The sequence below is a fragment of the Hibiscus syriacus genome, unplaced genomic scaffold (genome assembly GCF_006381635.1).
Source record: "Hibiscus syriacus cultivar Baekdansim isolate YM2019G1 unplaced genomic scaffold, ASM638163v2 tig00110331_pilon, whole genome shotgun sequence".
NCBI lineage: Eukaryota > Viridiplantae > Streptophyta > Magnoliopsida > Malvales > Malvaceae > Hibiscus > Hibiscus syriacus.
In genome coordinates this window covers 79,382-101,848 of record NW_024062687.1, presented here as the reverse complement: position 1 = coordinate 101,848, position 22,467 = coordinate 79,382, and the positions used below count along the sequence as shown (strand labels likewise).

At 33.3% G+C, this 22,467-nt stretch overlaps 1 protein-coding gene across 1 annotated transcript; it reads right to left on the bottom strand.

Moving 5' to 3' along the window:
• Positions 1–13: 13 nt before the first annotated feature.
• Positions 14–17,838, bottom strand: LOC120119121. Its single transcript, XM_039139014.1, has 11 exons — positions 17,825–17,838; positions 17,538–17,750; positions 1,922–2,134; positions 1,425–1,509; positions 1,174–1,242; positions 956–1,032; positions 809–897; positions 593–722; positions 439–529; positions 281–346; positions 14–175 (listed from the first exon to the last, which is right to left on the bottom strand). Exons 1-11 carry the CDS (start codon positions 17,836–17,838, stop codon positions 56–58), a joined length of 1,167 nt encoding a protein of 388 aa, XP_038994945.1. The 3' UTR covers positions 14–55.
• Between the last annotated feature and the right edge of the window lie 4,629 nt (positions 17,839–22,467).

The window sequence follows — 22,467 nt, the reverse complement described above, 5'->3', positions numbered from 1 at the left end:
TACAATCATTTGGGTACTTGAAAGCAAAATACTACAGGGAACTGCAAGGCAAAACCTATGCAGCATTCTCAATTGCTTGGATGCATTCCAATACAGTGGCTTTCTTCGACATTGCCGACATCAAAGCTTCATGGATCTCCTTGTTGTTTTTCAACAGGGATCCAGCGAACAGAACCTGTATTAGTTTCACCTTTTAATACTAGCTTTCACTTCTCCTATTATCGCCCAAATGAGATCAAGTCATGATATGAAAGCTGAAGGGATAAGTTGAGTAACTTACTGCCCATCTAGTTAAATTTTGCTGCTGATCATTGCTGAGTTTTGGTTGGCTCCTGTTTATGAATCTCTAAAGAGAATACAAACCATAGTTTAGTTGTATCATGGGTAAACTACATATGAAACCTTGTTCAACTTTGGCGAAAAGACTTGTTGTAGAACCTGGAGAGTGAAAAGATCAGCTGATTGACCCACCACTTTTTCATATTTCAAACCCTCTGCAGCAAGTCCAGCCATTGCAACCACCGCCAACCTGAGACATTAAATAATTACATATATAATTATATATAAGCTTTCAGATTATTCAAATCGGTACCTGTCGAGCTGCTTAGCATCAAGTTGTCCGCTATATATAAGTTTTTCCAGCTTTTCATCGATGAGATTGACATGTTCCTTACCAATATCTAGTGAATACCCCAGGATAGGAAGACCCAACAAATAGCCAACTACATACAAAGGAGTATATGTATGTGAGTATATATACATATGAATTCACATGTCATTGGATCTTATATATGCGATGACAGATTACTTAAAAAATGAGCTGCTTCATGTCTAGCAATCCTTTCTTGGTAATCAGGGAAGAATGTGGAAAAGCCTCCAATGGCAGCTTGAAGAAGCCTGTAAGAGGAAATTAAAAGACAGTCTAGAAACCATGGGATTCTTGCATTAGACTTACCCAGGCGAAATGCTCCCCACTGCCAGCACTATCAACGAAATGCTCCCGATTAAATATGGTACAAAGAAGCCCCAATCCTGTGACAAAGTGTGAACCACAAACATATCCACTATTTTACAGCTCCATCAAAGAAAACAATGACAATGCATAGATAAAAGTATGTGGTCAAGACACTGAATGATGAAGGAGAGAAGAGATCATATATAGAGTTAAATTACCCCAGGAAGTTGGCCAGCAAGAACTCCCAAAAACCCTGTTGTCCCAACTACTGTGAAAAGGAATGCTGCCTGTCACAACTCAAACATATCAAACACAGGAGCAGCAATTTGAAATTAACGCTTTATCCATGTTTGAGCTCCGAATTCCAAATTTTTAGCTGTGCTTAGCTCAATGATTGCCATATTGACTCTAAAATATGAACGACACTGTGAGATAATCCCAACTAGAAGATGAGCGTTGTGATTCTTACATCATTTCGAACACTTGGAATTGCAATATTTTCTGCATTTTTAATACCAAGGCTGGTCAACTCCCGAAGAGATGTCTGATGCAAACAATGCCAAAGTCAAGCCCCTTCATTTGCTCCGCTAAATATGTATAGCAGTGAACAGATACGATGTATGGTGTAGACACTAAATTTTTGACCGTTTTATTTTTATTTTTATTATTATAATTATTATAATTGTTATAATTATAATAATAATAATTATATTATTATTATTATTATTATATTTTTATTATTATTAATAAATATTATTATTACATATTACAGGCTCAAAATCAGAGCCCGTTTACAACATAGGCCCGATCCAACCCTGCCAGGCCCAACTACAATCGGCCTAGCTAAACCTTAAAATCATATTAGGGTTTCCCTCTACTCCCAGCCGCCATTGCTTGCTGCCGTTGGATCTAATCTTGATCCAACGGTCCCAGATGCACCAGCTTGAAACCCTAGGGTATCATAACCCTAGGGCCACGCCGCCGCCGTTGCTTTTGTCGCCGCTCCACTCCATTTCAGCCGCTGCCACGTTCAAACCAAGGGCTCTAGAGAGTTCAACTCTAACCGTCCACGTCGCAGCTATGGGGTGAGTCACCACATAGTTTAGTGACTCACTGAAAACCGCTCTATTACCCGGTCCGAAGACATCACCGGTGGTGGCTATAAAAGCCACCGAGCCCCTGCCAAGAAAAAAACGAAGAAAGCTAGAAAACCAACAACAACCATTCGAAAGAATAAGAAGAAGAACTTACCCTTGAAGCATCAACACCGAAAACATCAAACGCCGCCGGAAAAAAGAAAATACCGAAGGTATTTTCTTAGATCTACTCCGATTAGGAGTCTTTTAGAGGAAACTAATGACATATTCGGCCTTGGGAAAATTAGGGCTTTATTTATGTGTAAAATAATATTTTTCGGCCACTGGAGGCGGTGGCCAGCGGTGAGATTGGCGGCGGTAGACAGCTGCCGGCTGATGATCGGATTCCCTCCGGTGAGGGAATCCTAGAGAGAGACGAGAGAGTTTTTTAACTCTTAGCTAGAGAGAAAAGAGGAAATAACAAATGAGAAAATGGCCCTTAGGGCCGACTATAATAGGGTTTAAATACCCTCACCAAAACGACGTAGTTTTAGTGAGGGCCTTTTTGTAATTTTGATAATGGGTACCCGCTGGCATTACAGTTATATAATCTTATATTTTGGTCACTTAATCAAATTTTAGATCTTTTTAATTTGATTTGTTAATTTTAATTTTATTTATTTTAGTCCTTTACATAAAATAATATATATTTTAGGTAAATAATAGATTTAGTCCTTATAATTTTATTAAATAATATTTTAGTCCCGAACAACATGTTTTAATTTGTTTTAATTTAATATTCAAATTTGATATAATTTTATTTTAGTCCCTAAATTAAATAAATGTAAAATAGCATGTTTAATCCCTGTAATTTTAAATAATTAATTTCAAATTAGGTATTTAATTTTAATATGTTATAATTTAGTCACTAATTTTAATATTTTCATTTATTTTAATTACAAGTTTTTTTAATATATAGTTTTAATTTTATTTATTCATTGTTAAGCCATATTTGAATTTTATATGTTTATTTTAATATATTTAATTATTATTATTATTATTATTTAATCATGTAAATTTATATATAATAAATAATATTTATCTATTTATTTTATTTCTATTAAAATCCTATTTATAAATTTAATAAATTACTTTTAAATCATTTTAAACATATTTTAATATTTATTTTTCAATATTAAGAAAGGGCAGTCTTAAAGCAACTGGATGTCCATTTTATGATATTTTTAAATAAATAAATATTTTAAATTATATATATTTTAATTATTTTTAGATAAATGTTTTATTAATATTTATTTATTTTTTAATATAAAGAAAAGAACTATCTTAAAGCACCTAGAAGCCCTTTTCTAATATTTCTAAATAAATAATATCTTATTTATATGTATATATAAATTAATAAAATTTCTTAAAATTATAATAATAAATTTGAAATAAATAGGATTATAAATTAAATATATCTTCGAATTTTTAAATTTCTAATAATATAGGTAATTTATAATTAATGAGTATCAATTTTGGGTGTTATAGGGGTGCTAATCATTCCCTAAACATAATCGACCACAAATATTTTTTTATTAAAAATTATTGGTTATACGCAGATCAGTTTATCTTTTAAATTATGTTTTCTTAAAAACTATTTTAAAAGATTATTTTTAGGTATTTGACCTACCTAACCCAAAAAGGTCAATGACGACTCCTAAAATATTTTTTAAATCAAAATAATTTATTTATTCGTTTTATTTTTTTCCGCCAAGTAAAATTGTGCTCGGGAGAAAACTGATTACGACAGCTTGGCGACTCCACTGGGGAATGAGTCAAGCTTTTAAATTAATTATAAATTGTCTCTATTAATTAGAAATTAAAAATTAATATATTTAATTTATAATTTTTTTTTCAAAATTTTTATATATACTTATTATTTTCATAATATTTATATATATTATTTTTTAATGTTTTTATTTTATTTTCAAGTATTGAATTTCATTATTTATTTGTTTGTCAGAGGTTTGAACATTTCTCCTCACACACATCACTTGCATTGCATAACATAAGCTTTATAATCAAGCTTGTTCCTTTTAAGTGGGAGTGAAAGCGACGTCTTCGTGAGAATTTATTCTCCGTGTCGGACCTAGCAAGTAGCTTTCGAGGTTCATATGCTCTATGTCTTTGTGAGAATTTATTCTCCGTGTCAGGCATAGAGAAATGTGTCCCCTCGAATTGAACTCGATCTGCTTAAGTTTGTAGTGGACTAGGATTGAGGGTTAGCAACCCAAGGGGGCACTAACAAGGACAATTCAAGTACCTTTACTCTTAGAACTGAAACTCTGCATATAATAAACCCTAGAAACTCTTCCGATCTGAAGCCATGCCAAAATTTTGTCCCAAAATAGGTGAACACGAAGGAGAAATGAATTTTAACTTTTTTCCCTTTTTATTTATTTATTTATTTCCCTGCTAAATAAATTGCATGTGAATTTAGATTATTTAAAGTATGCTATATAGAAAGCATGTGTGAATTAATTTTTTCCTTTATTATGTGAACTAATTCATTTCTTTTTATGTTTTCTTTTATTTTTGCTGTTTGCATAGCATCATACAAGATTAAAGGTATTGATCTTCGAGTTAATCTTCTCATTGGAAAACCTTCATCTATGGATAAAAAGTGTTCAAATCAAATAGTTCCAAACTCAGAAGTAAGACAGTGGTCTGAAGACTTACAAAGACAAGGGGGAGACAGTCTGCAGGATGATTATGTACCTGATTTAGCAAGTTATGCTCCGGTTTCTCTAAAAAGAAATGATATGCAAGATTTGCGAGGCATTTGGGAGAGTTGGGATTCAAATAGAAAGCTGTAGTTCTATCAGTCTTACGGGGACATCCCATATTTGCTCTATGTCGAAGTTGATGATGACTTGCTTTGAGCCCTGATTCAATTATGAAATCCATGGTATAATTGCTTCACTTTCAATAAGGAGGATTTGGTTCCTACTTTTGAAGAATATACAACTTTGCTACATATTGAAGGGGCTTTGGAGAATCGAATTTATTCAAGGTCAGTTAAAACTCAACCTTTCCGAGTTAAATTAGCAAAGATTGCAGGAGTACGAGAGGAATGGGTAGTAGCCCGTACAAAACAAAAGGGCGAGGGCGAAGGCATTGCCTGGACCAACATCAAAGAAATTATTTAGAGTCATCCAGATGATAAAATACGATTTGATCTCTTTGCTTTTGGTATATACGGTATGGTCATCTTCCCGAAAACATTGGGATACATTGAAGCTGCAGTAGCAGATTTGTTCGAGCAGCTATAAAAAAGGGTCAATCCTGATTCTGTAATCCTAGCAGAAACTTTTCGATCTTTAAGCGCTTGTAGAAGACTGGAGGTGGACGATTTTCGGGATATACACAATTGTTATATGTATGGATCCGTAGCCATTTTTTAGGACAGAAAAGGTCTCTTACCGTCGCTTTAGTACGAACTATTCACCTTTGAAAGAGTTTCTGGAGCAAGAATGGCCGAAAGAAGTTACGAAAGACATGTAGATAAATGCCCTTCGAAATTTGCAAAGTAACGACATCTTTTGGCGAGCCCCGTGGCAAATTCAAAGGGAATCCTTTTACAAATGTGGTGACTACAACTGGGTAATGCTGCTCGGTTTGTGGGGAGGAATCGGATATGCACCACTTCTGGTTATAAGGCAGTACGAGGGTCGTCAATTTGTTCATGTCACTACTGGGTTACATTCATCTGAGTTTGCATTTAACAACAAAAGTTATAAAAGAAACATCATAGAGGTCGTTAAAGCTTGGAAAACAACTTTCTGTATTCGAGTCAAATCAACAAAAATAATGTTAACTCCTGATTATGAGGAATGGAGGTCTGTTAGGAAAAATGAAAATATTCCCCTACCAGATCAAAATAAGGATATCTCTATGAAAGATCGCTTTCGGGTAGTCCCATCAGAGATTGAAATCATAAGAGTTGAGTTTGAAGCAGAAAGAGAAGGTTGGTCGAAAGAGTTAGAGCAAATGAGACGAGATAAAGCTATGCTGGGCATCGACGTTGACTTTCATTCAGCACAATGTGCAATGCTGAAGGAAAACAAAGAAAAAGTTGATGGAGAATTTAGAACGTTAAAGAATAATTACCATGAGCTACACAAATCCAGGAGAGCATCAGGATCAAGCAAAACAACAACACAGATGACCAAAGAGTTGAACATCGAGAAATGTCGAGTTGAAGATTTGAAAGGAAAAAATAGCCGTTTGCTCAAAAGCCTTGAGAAAGGAAAGCAGAAAATGGAAGATCTTGAGGTTGATAAAAGGGAGCGAATTATAAAGCACAAAGCTGAAAGTCGTGAGATTATGAATGAAATGTAGAAAGAAAGGGATCGAGCCAAAGAATTAAAAAATATGAAGAATGGCATGCTTGAAAGATTTGAGGATGAGAAAAATACCATGATAAAGGGATTTGAATCTGAAATGAACAATCTGATTGCCAAACTTGAAGTTAGGGGACAAAGGATTGAAGAGTTCGATGTTTAAAAGGAAAACTAGGAGTCTGAGAGGAAAAATTTCAACACCAGACTTGAAGTAGAGCAAGAATTGGCCAGCACTTGGATGCAACGATGTAGAAACAAAAATGTGCAAATCCAAAAGCTTAATCAAAGGACACAAGAAGCACGAACAAAACTTGAAGAGGATCTGGATCAGTCTAGAAACAAAAACTCAGAGTTTAATACTTACATCTTGCAACTTGAAGAATCATTATTCCAAGAGAAGGTTCGTCTAGGACCTCGTAATCTTAAAGAGAGTTATGAGGAGAGCGCTTCACTACGAAGATGAATCCGAGATCTTGAAAAAACTTTGCATAGTTGTCAAGTCAGAATCAGTGAATTAGAGTAGACTCTCGAGGGAACTAATGAACAATGGCAAAAATCTACTGACTTCTTTGAAGAAAGAAATGAAGAAAGAGGCATTATGGTATTCGAGGCCATGGTACAAATGAGCGAAGTTGCCAGATATATTGGGGAGTTAGCTGTTGAAGCAAAGATTATTGAGCATCACGTCGATCCGGTTTCTAAGTATGGAAAGAAGATGACATGGCTGATGAAGGAAGTCATAGAGCTTAATAGGAAAGCTATGCCATATCTGTAGTTATGAACTATTATATAGAAACTTTTGTATGCCGATGGAAGTTGTTCTATGACAGTTAACTTTTTGGAATCAATACCTTTTGCATACATGCATTTTGTATACATTCATTATTCATTGCATTATTTTCTTTATGTATAATTTTTATTTTACATTAAGATAAGCATTCAATAAATAAAATTATAAAAATAATATCAAAAAATTTTCAATCGTAGTTACCCTGGCCAAACAAGAAATTTAACATCACTACGGCACTAGAAAAACTACTAAGAAAATCATAGAGGATAAAATGCAACGTCTTGAGAAACAACATAATAAAGAACAAGTAGAAATGAGAATGAAGTTAGAGAAGATTAAATCCAACATTGGAAATTCACAAGACAATATGATGCAAAAAATAGAAGATATGCTCAGGAAGCAAGCTACCATTGGAAAAATTCATGAAAATCCAACCAGGAACCTATGTATCCTTTAGGTTTCCCACCGGAACCAGTTTATCATTCTGGCATCACACCTGTACAAATCCATGCTCGCACTTCCACACTTCAAGAGACCAAACCTAATGAAAGTCAACAAGTGGATCCCGCTTCTTCAAGCAAAAATCTGCTTATGTAAGATATGAAGATAGGAGAATTTAATGCTGAGCATCTGATTCCAGATTTGAATGAGTTGAATGAGAAAGAAAAAGCCAATGAATAATTGACCAGACATATCAAGAGCTTAGAGGAAATAATAAAATCCGTAGAAGTAACTGAATCGTTCTATGGGTTTGACGCCAGCGAATTGAGTTTGGTACCGGACCTAATACTCCCCATCAAGTTCAAAGTTCCTGAATTTGAAAGATATAACAATACTACATGCCCTTCATCCCACATTACCATATTTTGTCGCGGAATGACAGGACATGTGAAAGATGAGAAATTGTTAATTCATTGCTTTCAAGATAGTTTGGCAGGACCAACTTTAAAGTGGTATACTCAACTGACCAAAGCCAACATTAGATCATGGAAGGATCTGGCAAAAGCATTCTTAGAGTAGTATCGCCACGATACAGATATGGTCCCTGATAAATGGACTCTCCAAAATCTAGAGAAAAAGAACAATGAAACATTTAGACTGTACGCCTAGAGAAGGCGTGACATAGCGACCCAAATTCAGCCACCTCTATCAGAGAAAGAAGCCACAATGATGTTTGTCCACACTTTAAAGGCTCCATATTTAAACCATTTAATGGGGAACGCAACCATAAATTTTGAAGATCTGGTAATTTCTAGAGAACTTATTGAGAATGTCATGAAAAGTGGCAAAATGGAATCAAGTGAGGGGTCTAGTTCCAAAAGACCCATGTATCGAAAAAAGGAGAATGAAGTTAACAATGCGAACGCCTACAACAAGGATACCTCGAAAAGTGTTACGATAACCCATCCAAGGGTTAACAAGGAGGAAACAAACACTAATCGAATAGAATCCAGATGATCTCGCAGGGAAAATGAAAGGCTTTCCTTTACACCCTTACCAGTACCATATGCTGAGATCTATGATTCGCTGTTAAAGGCAGATGTCATACGGCCATATCCTTTGATTCCCATGAAACCACTATTCTCTCCATGGTACGATGTGAAAGCACACTGTATTTATCATGACGGAATTACAGGTCACTCTATTGAAAACTGTTTGACATTCAAAAGGGTAGTCAAAAATTTGATTAATACTGGGAAACATAAATTCAATTCACCAGCTACGTCAAATCATCCGCTGCCAAATCATGGAGATAAAAGCGTGAATGCAATCCAAGAAGAGAACAGGAAGAAAGCCAAAACTGAATTTTCTGAAATTAAATCTCCTTTTGGTTGGATATTTCAACAACTCTCCCTATCTGGTATGATTCAACAACAATTCAAGCCAAAACCTAATGAAGGCAAAAATTATTGTGAATATCATTAATAAAAGGGACATGGAATTCAACTATGCCCAGAATTTAGGGGATTGGTGCAAAAATTGATAAATGACAAAGATATAGAGTTCTTTGAAGAAGAACCAGGAAAAAGAGAAGATGACGTTTGCGCATCAGAAGATTCTAAACCTAAACAGAGAACAATTGATCCCGTGATCATCACTGTGAAATAATCTACAGTGAATCATGCACCAACAAAGCCAAAAATAGTTATCATAACTCCTTCACCATTTCCATATAAGGATACCTGCAGGGTACCTTAAAATTATACTACGAATATTTCAATGGTAGGAGGATATGTTTCTCTGGAAAAAGCAAAAGAGAAAGTACAGAGTGTGGATTCGACATCTGAAGTAGTGAGTGAAGTCGGATTCTTTACAAGAAGTGGGAGATGTTACTCTCCCGAGACATCAAATGCATCAGAACAGGTAAAAGCAAAGGGAAAAGCTACAATAATACCCCAAAAGGTATTTGATGTTAAATCCCCACCAACAGTCAATGATCCCGTAATAGAAAAATAAGCACAAGATTTTTTGAAGTTTCTAAAACATAGCGAATATAGTGTGGTTGAACAGCTACATAAATAGCAAGCACGAATTTCAATTCTTGATCTGTTAATGAATTCAGAAGCACACATAAATGCCTTGATGAAAATGCTTAATGGGATATTTATTCCTGAAGATATATCTCTCAACAAGCTTGACAGGATTGTGGGGCACATAGCCGCTGATAATTACATAACGTTCACAGATGATGAAATACCTGAAGGCGGAATGGGATCAGTAAAAGCTCTGAATATTACCCCACATTGTCATGGCCATGTGTTTCCAGGAGTACTAATTGATAATGGATATGCTCTTAACTTAATTCCTTTGGTTACATTGCAAAGGATGCTAGTAGATAAATCGCATATGAAGAGTTATCAGAATATAGTGCGAGCTTTTGATGGCACTCAAAAAGAGGTGCTTGGAAAAATGGAAATACCACTGCTGATCGGACCAGTCGTATACAATATTAACTTTGTGGTAATGGATATCCACCCTACATATAATTGTTTATTGGGAAGGCCGTAGATTCATTCTACAGGAGCTGTTCCTTCTTCATTGCATCAGAAACTGAAGTTAGTTGTTGACGGTCAACTGATATGTGTAGGACATGAGGAAGAAATTATTGCATCTGTGACAAGTGATGCTCCGTATATTGAAACCAATGATGATGCTCTCGAGTGCTCTTTCCGAGCATTGGAATTTGTCAATGCAACCTTTATTGCTGAAGGAAGCAAAATTCCACATCCCAGATTGTCCGATTGCACCAAAATGATTGTACGACAGACTTTAGGCATTGGAGCCAAAACTGGGAAAGGTTTTGGAAAGAATCTTCAGGGGAGTTCGGTTCCTGTAAGTATGAAGATGAAGAAAGATCATTTTGGGCTTGGATTTAAGCCCAACTTTCAACAAAGGAATAAAGATATGAAGAGAAGAGGTGAGGATAGAAAGGCCAGATTTAAAAGAGAAGAAATTTTGTGGGAATGCATGTCTTTCCCTCATTTGAATTCTACTTTCAAATCCGGAGGAATGGTTAATGTAGAACAACAGCTTGTTGATGCTCTTAAAGAACAAAAGTTAATAAAAGATCAAAGCATGGTTGAAGAAACTATGGGAGGATTATTTATCAACATGATCACGAATGACAAGACTGGCAAATACTTGGCTGGGATTCGCCCTTGTCTTCCTGGAGAAACACTCAACAATTGGACTGTTGAAGATCTCCCTGTAGTTTTTAGTATTAACACAGAGTAATACTCAGAAATAATCTTTATGTTTTAGCCCATGAATATACAAAGTTTTTGTTATCTTTTAAGGGCAGTTGTTAAGTTCACTTAATATCAAATATAAGAAGTTTTCTTAAAATTCTCAAATGGCAATCATTCTTTACATTTTTTACATTTTTACATTTATTATTTCTCATTTTTTTATATTTATTTCATAAATTTACTATATCCTTTCGGAAATATGTCCGACTTAAATTTGCAGGTGTCACAATGTTAATAGTCTGATTATTCCTAAATTTAATCATGAGATAAATTTAGAGCGGCTCATATGTTTGGAGGAAGTTAATGAGTGTGAGGATGAAATAGAATGTGATGTTCCTACTGAATTGTTAAGACTGGTAGAAAAAGAAGACAAACAAATATTACCTCACAAAAAAGAAATTGAAACTGTAAATCTGGGAACCGATGAAGAAATGAAAGAAGTAAAAATTGGTACTACTTTGTCAGCCCAGATAAAACGAGAATCGATAGATCTCCTCCAAGAGTTCAAAGATATCTTCGCCTAGTCTTATCAAGATATGCCTGGTTTGAGTACAAATATAGTGGTCCATAAACTTCTAATCAGTCCATAGTATATACACGTTCAACAAAAGCTCAGACGAATGAGGCCAGAAATGTTGTTGCAAATTAAGGAGGAAGTGATGAAGCAGATTAATGTAGGATTCCTACAGGAAACAAAATATCCAGAATGGGTAGCCAACATAGTTCCCGTACCAAAGAAGAATGGGAAAGTTCAAATGTGTGTGGATTACAGAGATCTTAACAAAGCTAGTCTGAAAGATAGCTTTCCGTTACCTCACATAGACATATTGGTGGACAATACTGCAGGACATGCATGGTTTTCATTCATGGATGGCTTTTCAAGATATAATCAGATAAAGATGAACCCTGAGGACATGGAAAAAAACAACATTTGTAACCATGTGGGGCACTTTCTGTTACAAAGTAATGCCATTTGGTTTGAAAAATGCCGGGGCAACATATCAGAGAGAAATGGTAACTCTATTTCATGACATGATGCAAAAAGAGATTGAAGTATACGTGGATGACATGATTGCCAAATCCCGAACCGAAGAAGAACATATTCAAAATCTAAGAAAGCTTTTCCAAAGATTGAGAAAGTATCAATTAAAGCTCAACCCTGCTAAATGCACTTTTGGGGTAACATCAGAGAAGCTTTTGGGATTTGTAGTCAGCCAAAAAGGAATCAAGATTGATCCAGATAAAGTAAAAGCAATTCAAGATCTTCCACCACCCAATACAAAAAAAGAAGTTCGAGGTTTTTTGGGAAGATTAAATTATATATCTCGATTCATTTCTCAATTAACTGACAAATGTGATCCAGTGTTCAAGTTACTTCGAAAGAACAATCCTGAAGTCTGGAATGATGAATGTCAAGAAACTTTGGATATTATTGAGAAATATTTATCCAATGTCCCCATTTTAGTATCACCAGTGCCTGATAGACCATTAATTCTCTATTTGACAGTCTTTGAAAATTTGATGGGATGTGTACTAGGACAACATGATGAATCTGGAAGAAAAGAGAAAGCCATTTATTATCTGAGTAAGAAATTTACTGATTGTGAAATTCGATACCCACCAATAAAAAAATTATGTTGTGCCTTGGTGTGGGTTACTCAAAGATTGAGACAATACATGTTATATCATACCACTTGGCTGATATCTAGACTTGATCCTTTAAAGTTCTTAATAGAATCACCAGCTTTGACAGGCAAAATGGCTAGATGGCAGATGTTATTATCCGAATTTGATATTGTATATATCAATTAAAAAGCAATAAAAGGAAGTGTCATAGCTGATTTTCTGGCCAGTCGAGTATCAGATGATTATCAGTCTCTGAGTTTTAATTTTCCAGATGAAGATTTGTTGTGCATATCCATGAACATGAACGAAGAAGTCAGAGCAAATGATGAATCCTGCAAGCTTTATTTTGATGGAGCATCCAACACCTTGGGAAGAGGAATTGGGGCAATGTTGATCTCTCCAGAAAATATTTATTATCCTTTCACAAGTAGACTATAGTTCTTTTGCACCAATAACATGGCGGAATATGAAGCTTGTGTCATAGGATTGAAGGCAACCATAGAAAGGAAAATTAAATTTCTCAAGATATACGGAGATTCATCATTAGTGGTGTATTAATTACGAGGAGAATGGGAAACGAAAGATCCCAAATTGCTGGAATACCAAAATTTTACCCTCGAATTAGTGAAAGAATTTGAGAAAGTTTTCAATTATCTCCCTCGAGAGGAAAATCAGATGGTAGATGCTTTGGCTACATTAGCTGCTATGTTTCAAGCAACGAATAAAGTCGATATGATGCCAATTAAAATGCAAGTATATAAAATTCCTGTACATTGCTACACTGTGGAAGAAGAGGCAGATGGCAAGCCATGGTATTATGATATCTTGCAATATATCAAATATCAAAGCTATCCACAAAATGCATCTGAGATTGATAAAAGAACATTGAGAAGAATGGTTGCTGGATACTTTCTTGATGGCGAGACTTTTTTACAGAAGAAACAATGATCAAATGCTATTGAGATTTGTAAATACTAGCGAAGCCAGAAGCATCATTGAGGAAGTACACAGTGGGATATGTGGAACACATGCAAATGGTCTTTCCATGGCTAGAAAAATAATGAGATATGAATATTATTGGGCTACCATGCACACAGATTGCATTGATTATGCAAGGAGATGTCATAAATTCCAGGTATATACAGATAAGATTCATGTACCTCCATCTCCTTTACATGTAATGACAACACGTTGGCCATTTTCTATGTGGGGAATAGACGTCATTGGGGTAATCACACCAAAAGCATCAAATGGACATTGTTTCATCCTAGTGGCAATTGACTATTTTACCAAGTGGGTTGAAGTTGCTTCATATGCCAATATTAAGAGATCTACAGTTTGCAAATTTATAAAGAAAGAAATAATTTTCCGGTATGGGCTACCAGAGAGTATCATTACAGATAATGCTCTGAACTTGAACAACAAAATGATGACTGAACTTTGTGCACAATTTAAAATCAAGCATGCAAACTCAGTGGCGTATCGTTCAAAGATGAATGGAGCAGTTGAAGCAGCAAATAAGAACATCAAGAGAATCATTACAAAGACTATTGAAACTTACAAAGATTGGCATGAGAAGTTACCTTTTGCTTTATATGCATATCGAACTACTGTGCGAACATCTACTGGGGAAACGCCTTTTTCTTTAGTCTATGGAATGGAAGCAATCTTACCGATTGAAGTTGAGATCCCATCACTTCGAATCTTTAGAGAGGTAAAATTGGATGAGTCTGAATGGATCCAAGTTCGATTTGATCAATTGAACCTTATTGATGAGAAGAGATTGAAAGCTATTTGCCATGGACAGATGTATTAGAAACGGATGATGAAGTCTCATGACAAGAGAGTACATCCAAGAGAATTCCAAGAGGGTGATCTAGTGCTGAAAAAGATCTTGCCTATACATAAAGATTTCCGTGGGAAATGGATGCCTAATTGGGAAGGGCCATATGTTGTAAAAAAAGCCTTTTCCGGAGGAGCGTTGATCTTGACAGAAATGGATGGAAAAGTTCTGAGAAACCCAATAAACTCAGATTCTTTCAAGAAATATTATGCTTGAAGAAGAAAAAAAGAAAAAATAAAAAATAAAATAAAAATAAAAGAAAAAAATTAAATGAAATGAAAAATGATGAAAAAATATATAGAAAATGAGGGTCAAGATGAAAACCCGCAAAGGGCGTCTTGCAACCAAATGAAGGATTTGAGTTGAAAGCCTGAAAGGGATGCTCAAATGCATATTGATATTAGGCATCTGGCAATTAAACCCTCTTAAGAGCTTGATATTTTGGGAGGAACTTTACATCTACAAGCATTCTATCAACGTTTGAGATCTTCCAGACATAAGCTTACCTCAGTGCTCTAAATTATACAAGTTGATTAGTTTAGAAATACTTATGCTAATAATTTGTTGAGTCATTTGAATTTTATCATTCCTATGTTTTCCATTACTTTGAATACATTTTTATATATTTATTATTTATTCCAAGAATATCTTTTTGAAATTCAATTTATTTTCGAAATTCAATTTATTCTTTCACATAAATATATGGTAAATGGATTAACATAATCTTGAAACAAACAAAATATTTTTGGTTATCACTTTATGTTAATACTTTTAAGTACATGGAATACAAAGTAAGTCTTATCAACATTTGCAATCACTGTTGAAAAGAAAACAAGTTATTACCACCATAGAGTCATTTGGAAGCGGAATAAGAGGAAATCTGTTCTCAAATTAGTAGATTGCGAATATACCCCCTTTTCCGTGCAACATAACAAAAATACTTCGAATCTACAAATCCTTTCTCTACATCATATAGGTACCATGAAATTTCAGTCCAAACACAACTGGAGTAAGTGCCGCGTTCTCGTAGTAGAAATAAGGAGGCCCAATAGCATCTTCTGGAAGTGTTCTTTGAGTTATCTGATCTGTTTTGGTAGGAACCCCAAAACCAATAATTGGATTTAAAAGATGAACATGATCGTCTTCATTAAGAAACTTTTTTTCAAGCTTCCTTTGCTTTTTTCATTTTCCAAAAATCATAGCCTGGGTTTTGCATTTTCTTGTAATTAGGGTCATTGCATAATGGCTTCCTATCTTCTACTGGAAGAAGTGCGTCAGCAGCCTTAGCCATTTGAGCATCACATATAAAATCTGTCAATTCTGCAATTAATGAATCCGAACCACATCTCTCTATGGCTATTAAAGCCCCAGCCTCTGAGTACCCCATTTTCGTCAAGTATAACAATTTATTCTCCTCATCATAATCAGAATTCAGGATTTCCTCGGTATCAGAAGAACTATCAATATCTGTGAAATCATCCTGAAAGATCGCTTCATAATCAGATGAGTAGTGAGAATCAACATGTTGCATGAGTGCGGCCTTTTCAAGAGCCTATACCATTGAGTTTTGTTCTCAAGTGGTTTTGTGACATCATACAAAAATTCAGGCATATATACATCTACATTCTACAAAGATGATAGATTCTCTGTTCAAAGAAGAAAGATTTATTGGATTTCTACACAATTGAAGAAAGACCGAGTTCACCACTTTGAAATCAAATAAAAGATGAACTTAACATTCATGCATCATATTTAAATATTTGCAAAATAGGGGCATTTTTATTCATTTTATCAATGTTAAATATTTGTCTGGAATTTCAAAGATTTTAGCAAAGATTTGAATCCATTACTCAATGGATCAACGTTTCCAAAGAAGTTCATAATGAGAAGAACTCATCTGAAGAAGGAAGAAGAAGTTCATAATGAGAAGAACTTGTTCAACCTTTTGTTTAAATTCATCACTAGATGAATCAACTTTTCCAGAGAAAGTTCATAATGAGAAGAACTTATCTGAAGAGGAATAAGAAGTTCATAATGAGAAAAACTTGTTCAACCTTTGCATGACTCTATCACAGAAGGAGATAAATCAGCATTAACATTTCCAGGTAGAGTTCATAATGAGAAGAACACATCTGAAGAAGGAAGAAGAAATTCATAATTTGTTCAAACCTTTTGTTTGAATTCATCACTCGATGGATCAACTTTTCCAGAGAAAGTTCATAATGAGAAGAACTTATCTGAAGAGGAAAAAGAAGTTCATAATGAGAAGAACTTGTTCAACCTTTGTTTAATTCTATCACAGAAGGAGATAGATCAACATCAACATTTCCAGAAGTGTTCATAATGAGAGAACTCATCTGAAGAAGGAAAATAAGTTAATAATGAGAAGAACTTGTTCAATCTTGCCTTTAATTCATCACATATTGAAGTTAAATCAACAATACCTCTTTTGAAGATCAACATTTCCAGAAGGAGTTCATAATGAGAAGAATTCATCTGAAAAAGAAGAAGAAGTTCATAATGAGAAGAACTTGTTCAACCTTTTGTTGAATTACATCACAGAAAAAGATAGATTATCATCCCCAGTGGAAAAAATGGAAGAGTTCATAATAAGAAGAACTTGTTCAAAATTTCCATCTTAATCAAGAGAAGTCAACTGAACAAAAATTTATTGTCCTTTCGTCTTTGCCCTATTCTTGTTAACATAAGAATTTACAAAGAGGGATAGGTGTAGACACTAAATTTTTGCCCGTTTTATTTTTATTATTATTATTATAATTGTTATAATTGTTATAATTATTATAATAATAATAATTTTTATTATATTTTTATTATTATTAATAAATATTATTATTATTATTTTTTATTATTATTAATATATATTATTATTACATATTACAGGCCCAAAATCAGAGCCCGTTTACAACATAGGCCCGATCCAACCCTGCCAGGCCCAACTACAACCGGCCCAACTAAACCCTGAAATCAAATTAGGGTTTCCCTCTACTCCCAGCCGCCATTGCTTGCTGCCGTTGGATCTAATCTTGATCCAACAGTCCCAGATGCACCAGCTTGAAACCCTAGGGTATCATAACCCTAGGGCCACGCGGCCGCCGTTGCTTTTGCCGCCACTCCACTCCGTTTCAGCTGCTGCCAAGTTCAAACCAAGGGCTCTAGAGAGTTCAACTCCAGCCGTGCACGTCGCATCTATGGGGTGAGTCACCACATAGTTCGGTGACTCACCGAAAACCGCTCTATTACCAGGTCTGAAGACATCACCGGTGGTGGCTATAAAAGAAACCGAGCCCCTGCCAAGAAAAAAACACGAAGAAAGCTAGAAAACCAACAACAACCATTCGGAAAAAGAAGAAGAAGAACTTACCCTTGAAGCATCATCGCTGAAAACATCAAACGCCGCCGGAAAAAAGAAAATACTAAAGGTATTTTCTTAGATCTACTCCGATTAGGAGTCTTTTAGAAGAAACTAAGGCCATATTCGGCCTTGGGAAAATTGAGGCTTTATTTCTGTGTAAAATAATATTTCCCGGCCACCATAGGTGGTGGCCGACGGTGAGATTGGCGGCGACAAACGGCTGCCGGCTGATGATCGGATTCCCTCCAGTGAGGGAATCCTAGAGAGGCGAGAGTGTTTTTTAACTCTCTCAGCTAGAGAGAGAAGAGGAAAGAACAGATGAGAAAATGGCCCTTAGGGCCGGCTATAATAGGATTTAAATACCTTCACCAAAACAATGTAGTTTTGTGGGGCCTTTGTGTAATTTTGATAATGAGTAAACTATACCCGCTGCCATTACAATTATATAATCTTATATTTTGGTCACTTAATCAAATTTTAGATCTTTTTAATTCGATTTCTTAATTTTAATTTTATTTATTTTAGTATTTTACATAAAATAATATATATTTTAGGTGAATAATAGATTTAGTCCTTATAATTTTATTAAATAATATTTTAGTCCCGAACAACATGTTTTAATTTGTTTTAATTTAATATTCGAATTTGATATAATTTTATTTTAGTCCCTAAATTAAATAAATGTAAAATAGCATGTTTAATCCCTGTAATTTTAAATAATTAATTACAAATTAGGTATTTAATTTTAATATGTTATAATTTAGTCACTAATTTTAATATTTTCATTTATTTTAATTACAAGTTTTTTTAATATATAGGTTTAATTTTATTTATTCATTGTTCAGCCATATTTTAATTTTACATGTTTATTTTAATATATTTAATTATTATTATTATTATTTAATCATGTAAATATATATATAATAAATAATATTTATCTATTTATTTTATTTCTATTAAAATCCTATTTATAAATTTAATAAATTACTTTTCAATCATTTTAAACATATTTTAATATTTATTTTTCAATATTAAGAAAGGGCAGTCTTAAAGCAACTGGATGTCCACTTTATGATATTTTTAAATAAATAAATATTTTAAATTATATATATTTTAATTTTTTTAGATAAATGTTTTATTCATATTTATTTATTTTTAAATATAAAGAAAAGAGTTGTCTTAAAGCACCTAGAAACCCTTTTCTGATATTTCTAAATAAATAAATATCTTATTTATATATATATATATATATATATATATAAATTAATAAATTTTCTTAAAATTATAATAATAAATTTGAAATAAATAGGATTATAAATTAAATATATCTTCGAATTTTTAAATTTCTAATAATAGAGACAATTTATAATTAATGAGTACCAATTTTAGGCGTTATAAGGGTGCTAATCATTCCCTAAACGTAATCGACCACGAATCTTTTTTTATTAAAAATTGTTGGTTATACTCAGATCAGTTTATCTTTTAAATTATGTTTTCTTAAAAACTATTTTAAAATATTGTTTTTAGGTATTTGACCTACCTAACCCAAAAAGGTCAATGACGACTCCCAAAATATTTTTTAAATCAACATTGACGTATTTTCCAATTTTTTTCTAATGTTTCACTTTGAGAACTGAGAAATGAAAATATTAAAATAAAAGAAATATTGCTGCATGCAACTGTCTTACGGAGAGAGGATAAGGTTCAAAGGGCTTTGCCACAAGGAAACGTTATTTTTGCACCACGTTGCCTAAGGCTCCTTCATCGTTCTGGAGAAATAAGTAAATATTAAATTGATAATTTTTTTAAAAAAAAAGGTTTGAAAATATTTTTAGTTTAAATGTGAAAAATTAAAATGTTAGTTTTACAAATGTTTTTAGATTTTATATAATTTTATGATTTATAGATTATTTATGGATTAAGTTTTTTCATAATCAAACAATCTTAATAGTTAAAAGATGATTCGAGCACCAATGATTGCAGACTATTATGAACATTCATTGTCAAATGATTTAAAGTTTTTAAAACAAATATCATCACTTATAATCACCTTTGACTATTAAAAATATATATTTTCATGTTAATTTTTAAATAATTTTGTTTTAAATTTTATATATTCACCTTGGACTATTAAAAATATATTTTTTTTCTTGTTAACTTTTTAAATAATTTTGTTTTAAATTTGATAGATTTTCATAGATGTACAATCGTTATAAATTTATTTTAATTTTTTTATATATTGATCATAATTTAAATTGATAAATTTTATATATTATATCATTTAAATATATAATTTTTAACTTGCAATGGTATCTAAAGTTATCGTTTATCTTCTCAAAAATAACATCAACTCTAAACATTTAAATCTTAAACTAATCCTCTAAATTTTCAACAAAAAAAAACTTATCTTCTAAAAATTATTTTATAAAAACATTTTTTCTATATTATTTAAAGTAATATTAAGCTAATTCTTAGCTTTGTAATCAACGAGCTAAAAAATAAAATTCAAGGTAAATTTTTATTTGTTTATACACTTTATGCTATGTTGATTTTTGGCAAAAGGGCAACTTTTACTCTTGTAGTAGACTTAATTTATTACTTTCGTCCTTATCGTATTTTCGCATCAATTTAACACTCGAAGTTGCTCAATTACATCATTTTATACCCTACTCGTAACTTAAAACCTTAAATTATAACCTCTATGCCCTAAACCATAACCACATAAACTCTAAACCCTAAACTCTAAGCTTAAATCCTAATTTTGGATTAATAATTTAGGGTTTTAAGTCAAGGGTAGGATATAGAATGATGCAATTAAGCAACTTTAAGGGCTAAATTGATGCGAAAATATGATAAGAGAAAAAATGATAAATTGAGTCTACAACAGCAGCAAAAAATGACCACCCTAAAGCCTCGACTTTTTAGTGTTGTGATTTAATTATTTGTACCACATCAACGCTAAGAAGTAAGAATTAATCTTGAAGGAACTCAAATCAATTCATTAAGTTTTTTTTAAAAAAACTTTTGTTTGTTTTAAGTATCCTTCTGTGCTAGGATTCCTCTACTTTTTATTTGATTGTGTAGTCAGTAACTGGATCATTCTAGTCTTTCTCTAGCTTTGCTAGTTTTATCAAATCTGCTTTTTGGTTTTTTGTGTTTCAACATGGGAAAGGTTGAGAGTGAATCAGAGAATTTAGATCTGGGGAAGAGGAAGTTTTAGTGTTATAACAACCAACAGTTGTTTCGTCGATCTCTTTTGAACACTATTTTGTTTTTCGTTTTCTCACGACTACCGCGTTTAATTTTCAGGTTATGCGAGTAACTCTGGCGAATGTGTGGCATCTAATTGGAGGGATCGCCATCACGAAATTGGGGGTAATCATTTCTTGTTTCATTTGTTCCATGAGGAGGATATTGATCGTATCGAATTGGAGGGACTTTGGTGACAAGAGCCGTTTTACTCGTCAAATAAGTTCCTCTTCTCAAAATAAAATAATAGAAATAAGAATAGTACTGTGAAGAAAAGGGTCATCCCGCAGGGACTTAGAAATTGATTTAGTGTGTCGATTTTAATCCAGGCATCTCTAACAAGGAATAAATAGAAAGAGCGGCTTGTGAATAAGAGTTGAAAAATAAATAAAAGAAGTAAAATAAAATCTTGAAAATAATTATGAGAAAATAGCCTCGAGCTAGCTTTGTTTCAATTCCTTTTAATCAAAAATAGATTTTACTCTGGAATTCATGTCGGTTATAGTACCCAATCCTTTGTAACTTGTCTTTCTCTTTGGCAACCAATCTTCCCAAGTCACTCTTCGAAATTCGGTCCTTGAATGAACTAACCACATCTATTGTCGTCAGAACAATTTAGAGTTAAGTACTAAAAATACATGACTCGGATTATGTTGTCTCAACGAGAATCGGATCAGATCTCAATTTTCCTTAGCGAACTGTCACTAAGTGTGTTCACAGGAAGTCGAAAATGCCACAGGCCGATCATTCCTCCCAATTATAAATCAGAACAACATCTAGGCCAAAGTTACTTTTTGAAAAGAAAGTATTTCGAATTTAAAAGTAAGGTCAATTGCCAAAATGATTTTGCAGAAAATCGAGAATGTAACCCGAAAGGTGTTAAGTGGTTTTCAATTATCACATTTGGAATTAAGTCATCTCTAACTTTCGTATAATAAGAAAATTAACTAAGCATGATATGAATCAAACTTAGCATGTTTTGTAAGAACGAATAAAAACTTAAGTAAATAAAACAATATGAAAAAAAGAAAACTTGTTTATAAGAATAAAGTAACAAAAGTAAATTCAAGATATGTCAACCATACCCCTAAGGGGGTATTTATAGTTTTCCAAATCCCTAAAATATAAAATATTTAAATTGAAAAAACAATCCTAGAGATAATTTCAAATGTTTAAATTCAAACTTAAAAACTAAATTTCCCAAAATATATCCTTGGATTGTAGGCTACTTCTAGAATCTTCCTGATGTTGACTGGACCTTCTAGATACTGCCATGTCAGATCGTGTCGTGCTCATGTCTCCAACACACAAAAATAAGCGAAACACAACCCAAATAAGCAGTAGTAAATTCATAAAATGGGAAAAAGAACAAGTAAAAAGTGACAATCTAGAACACTCATCAA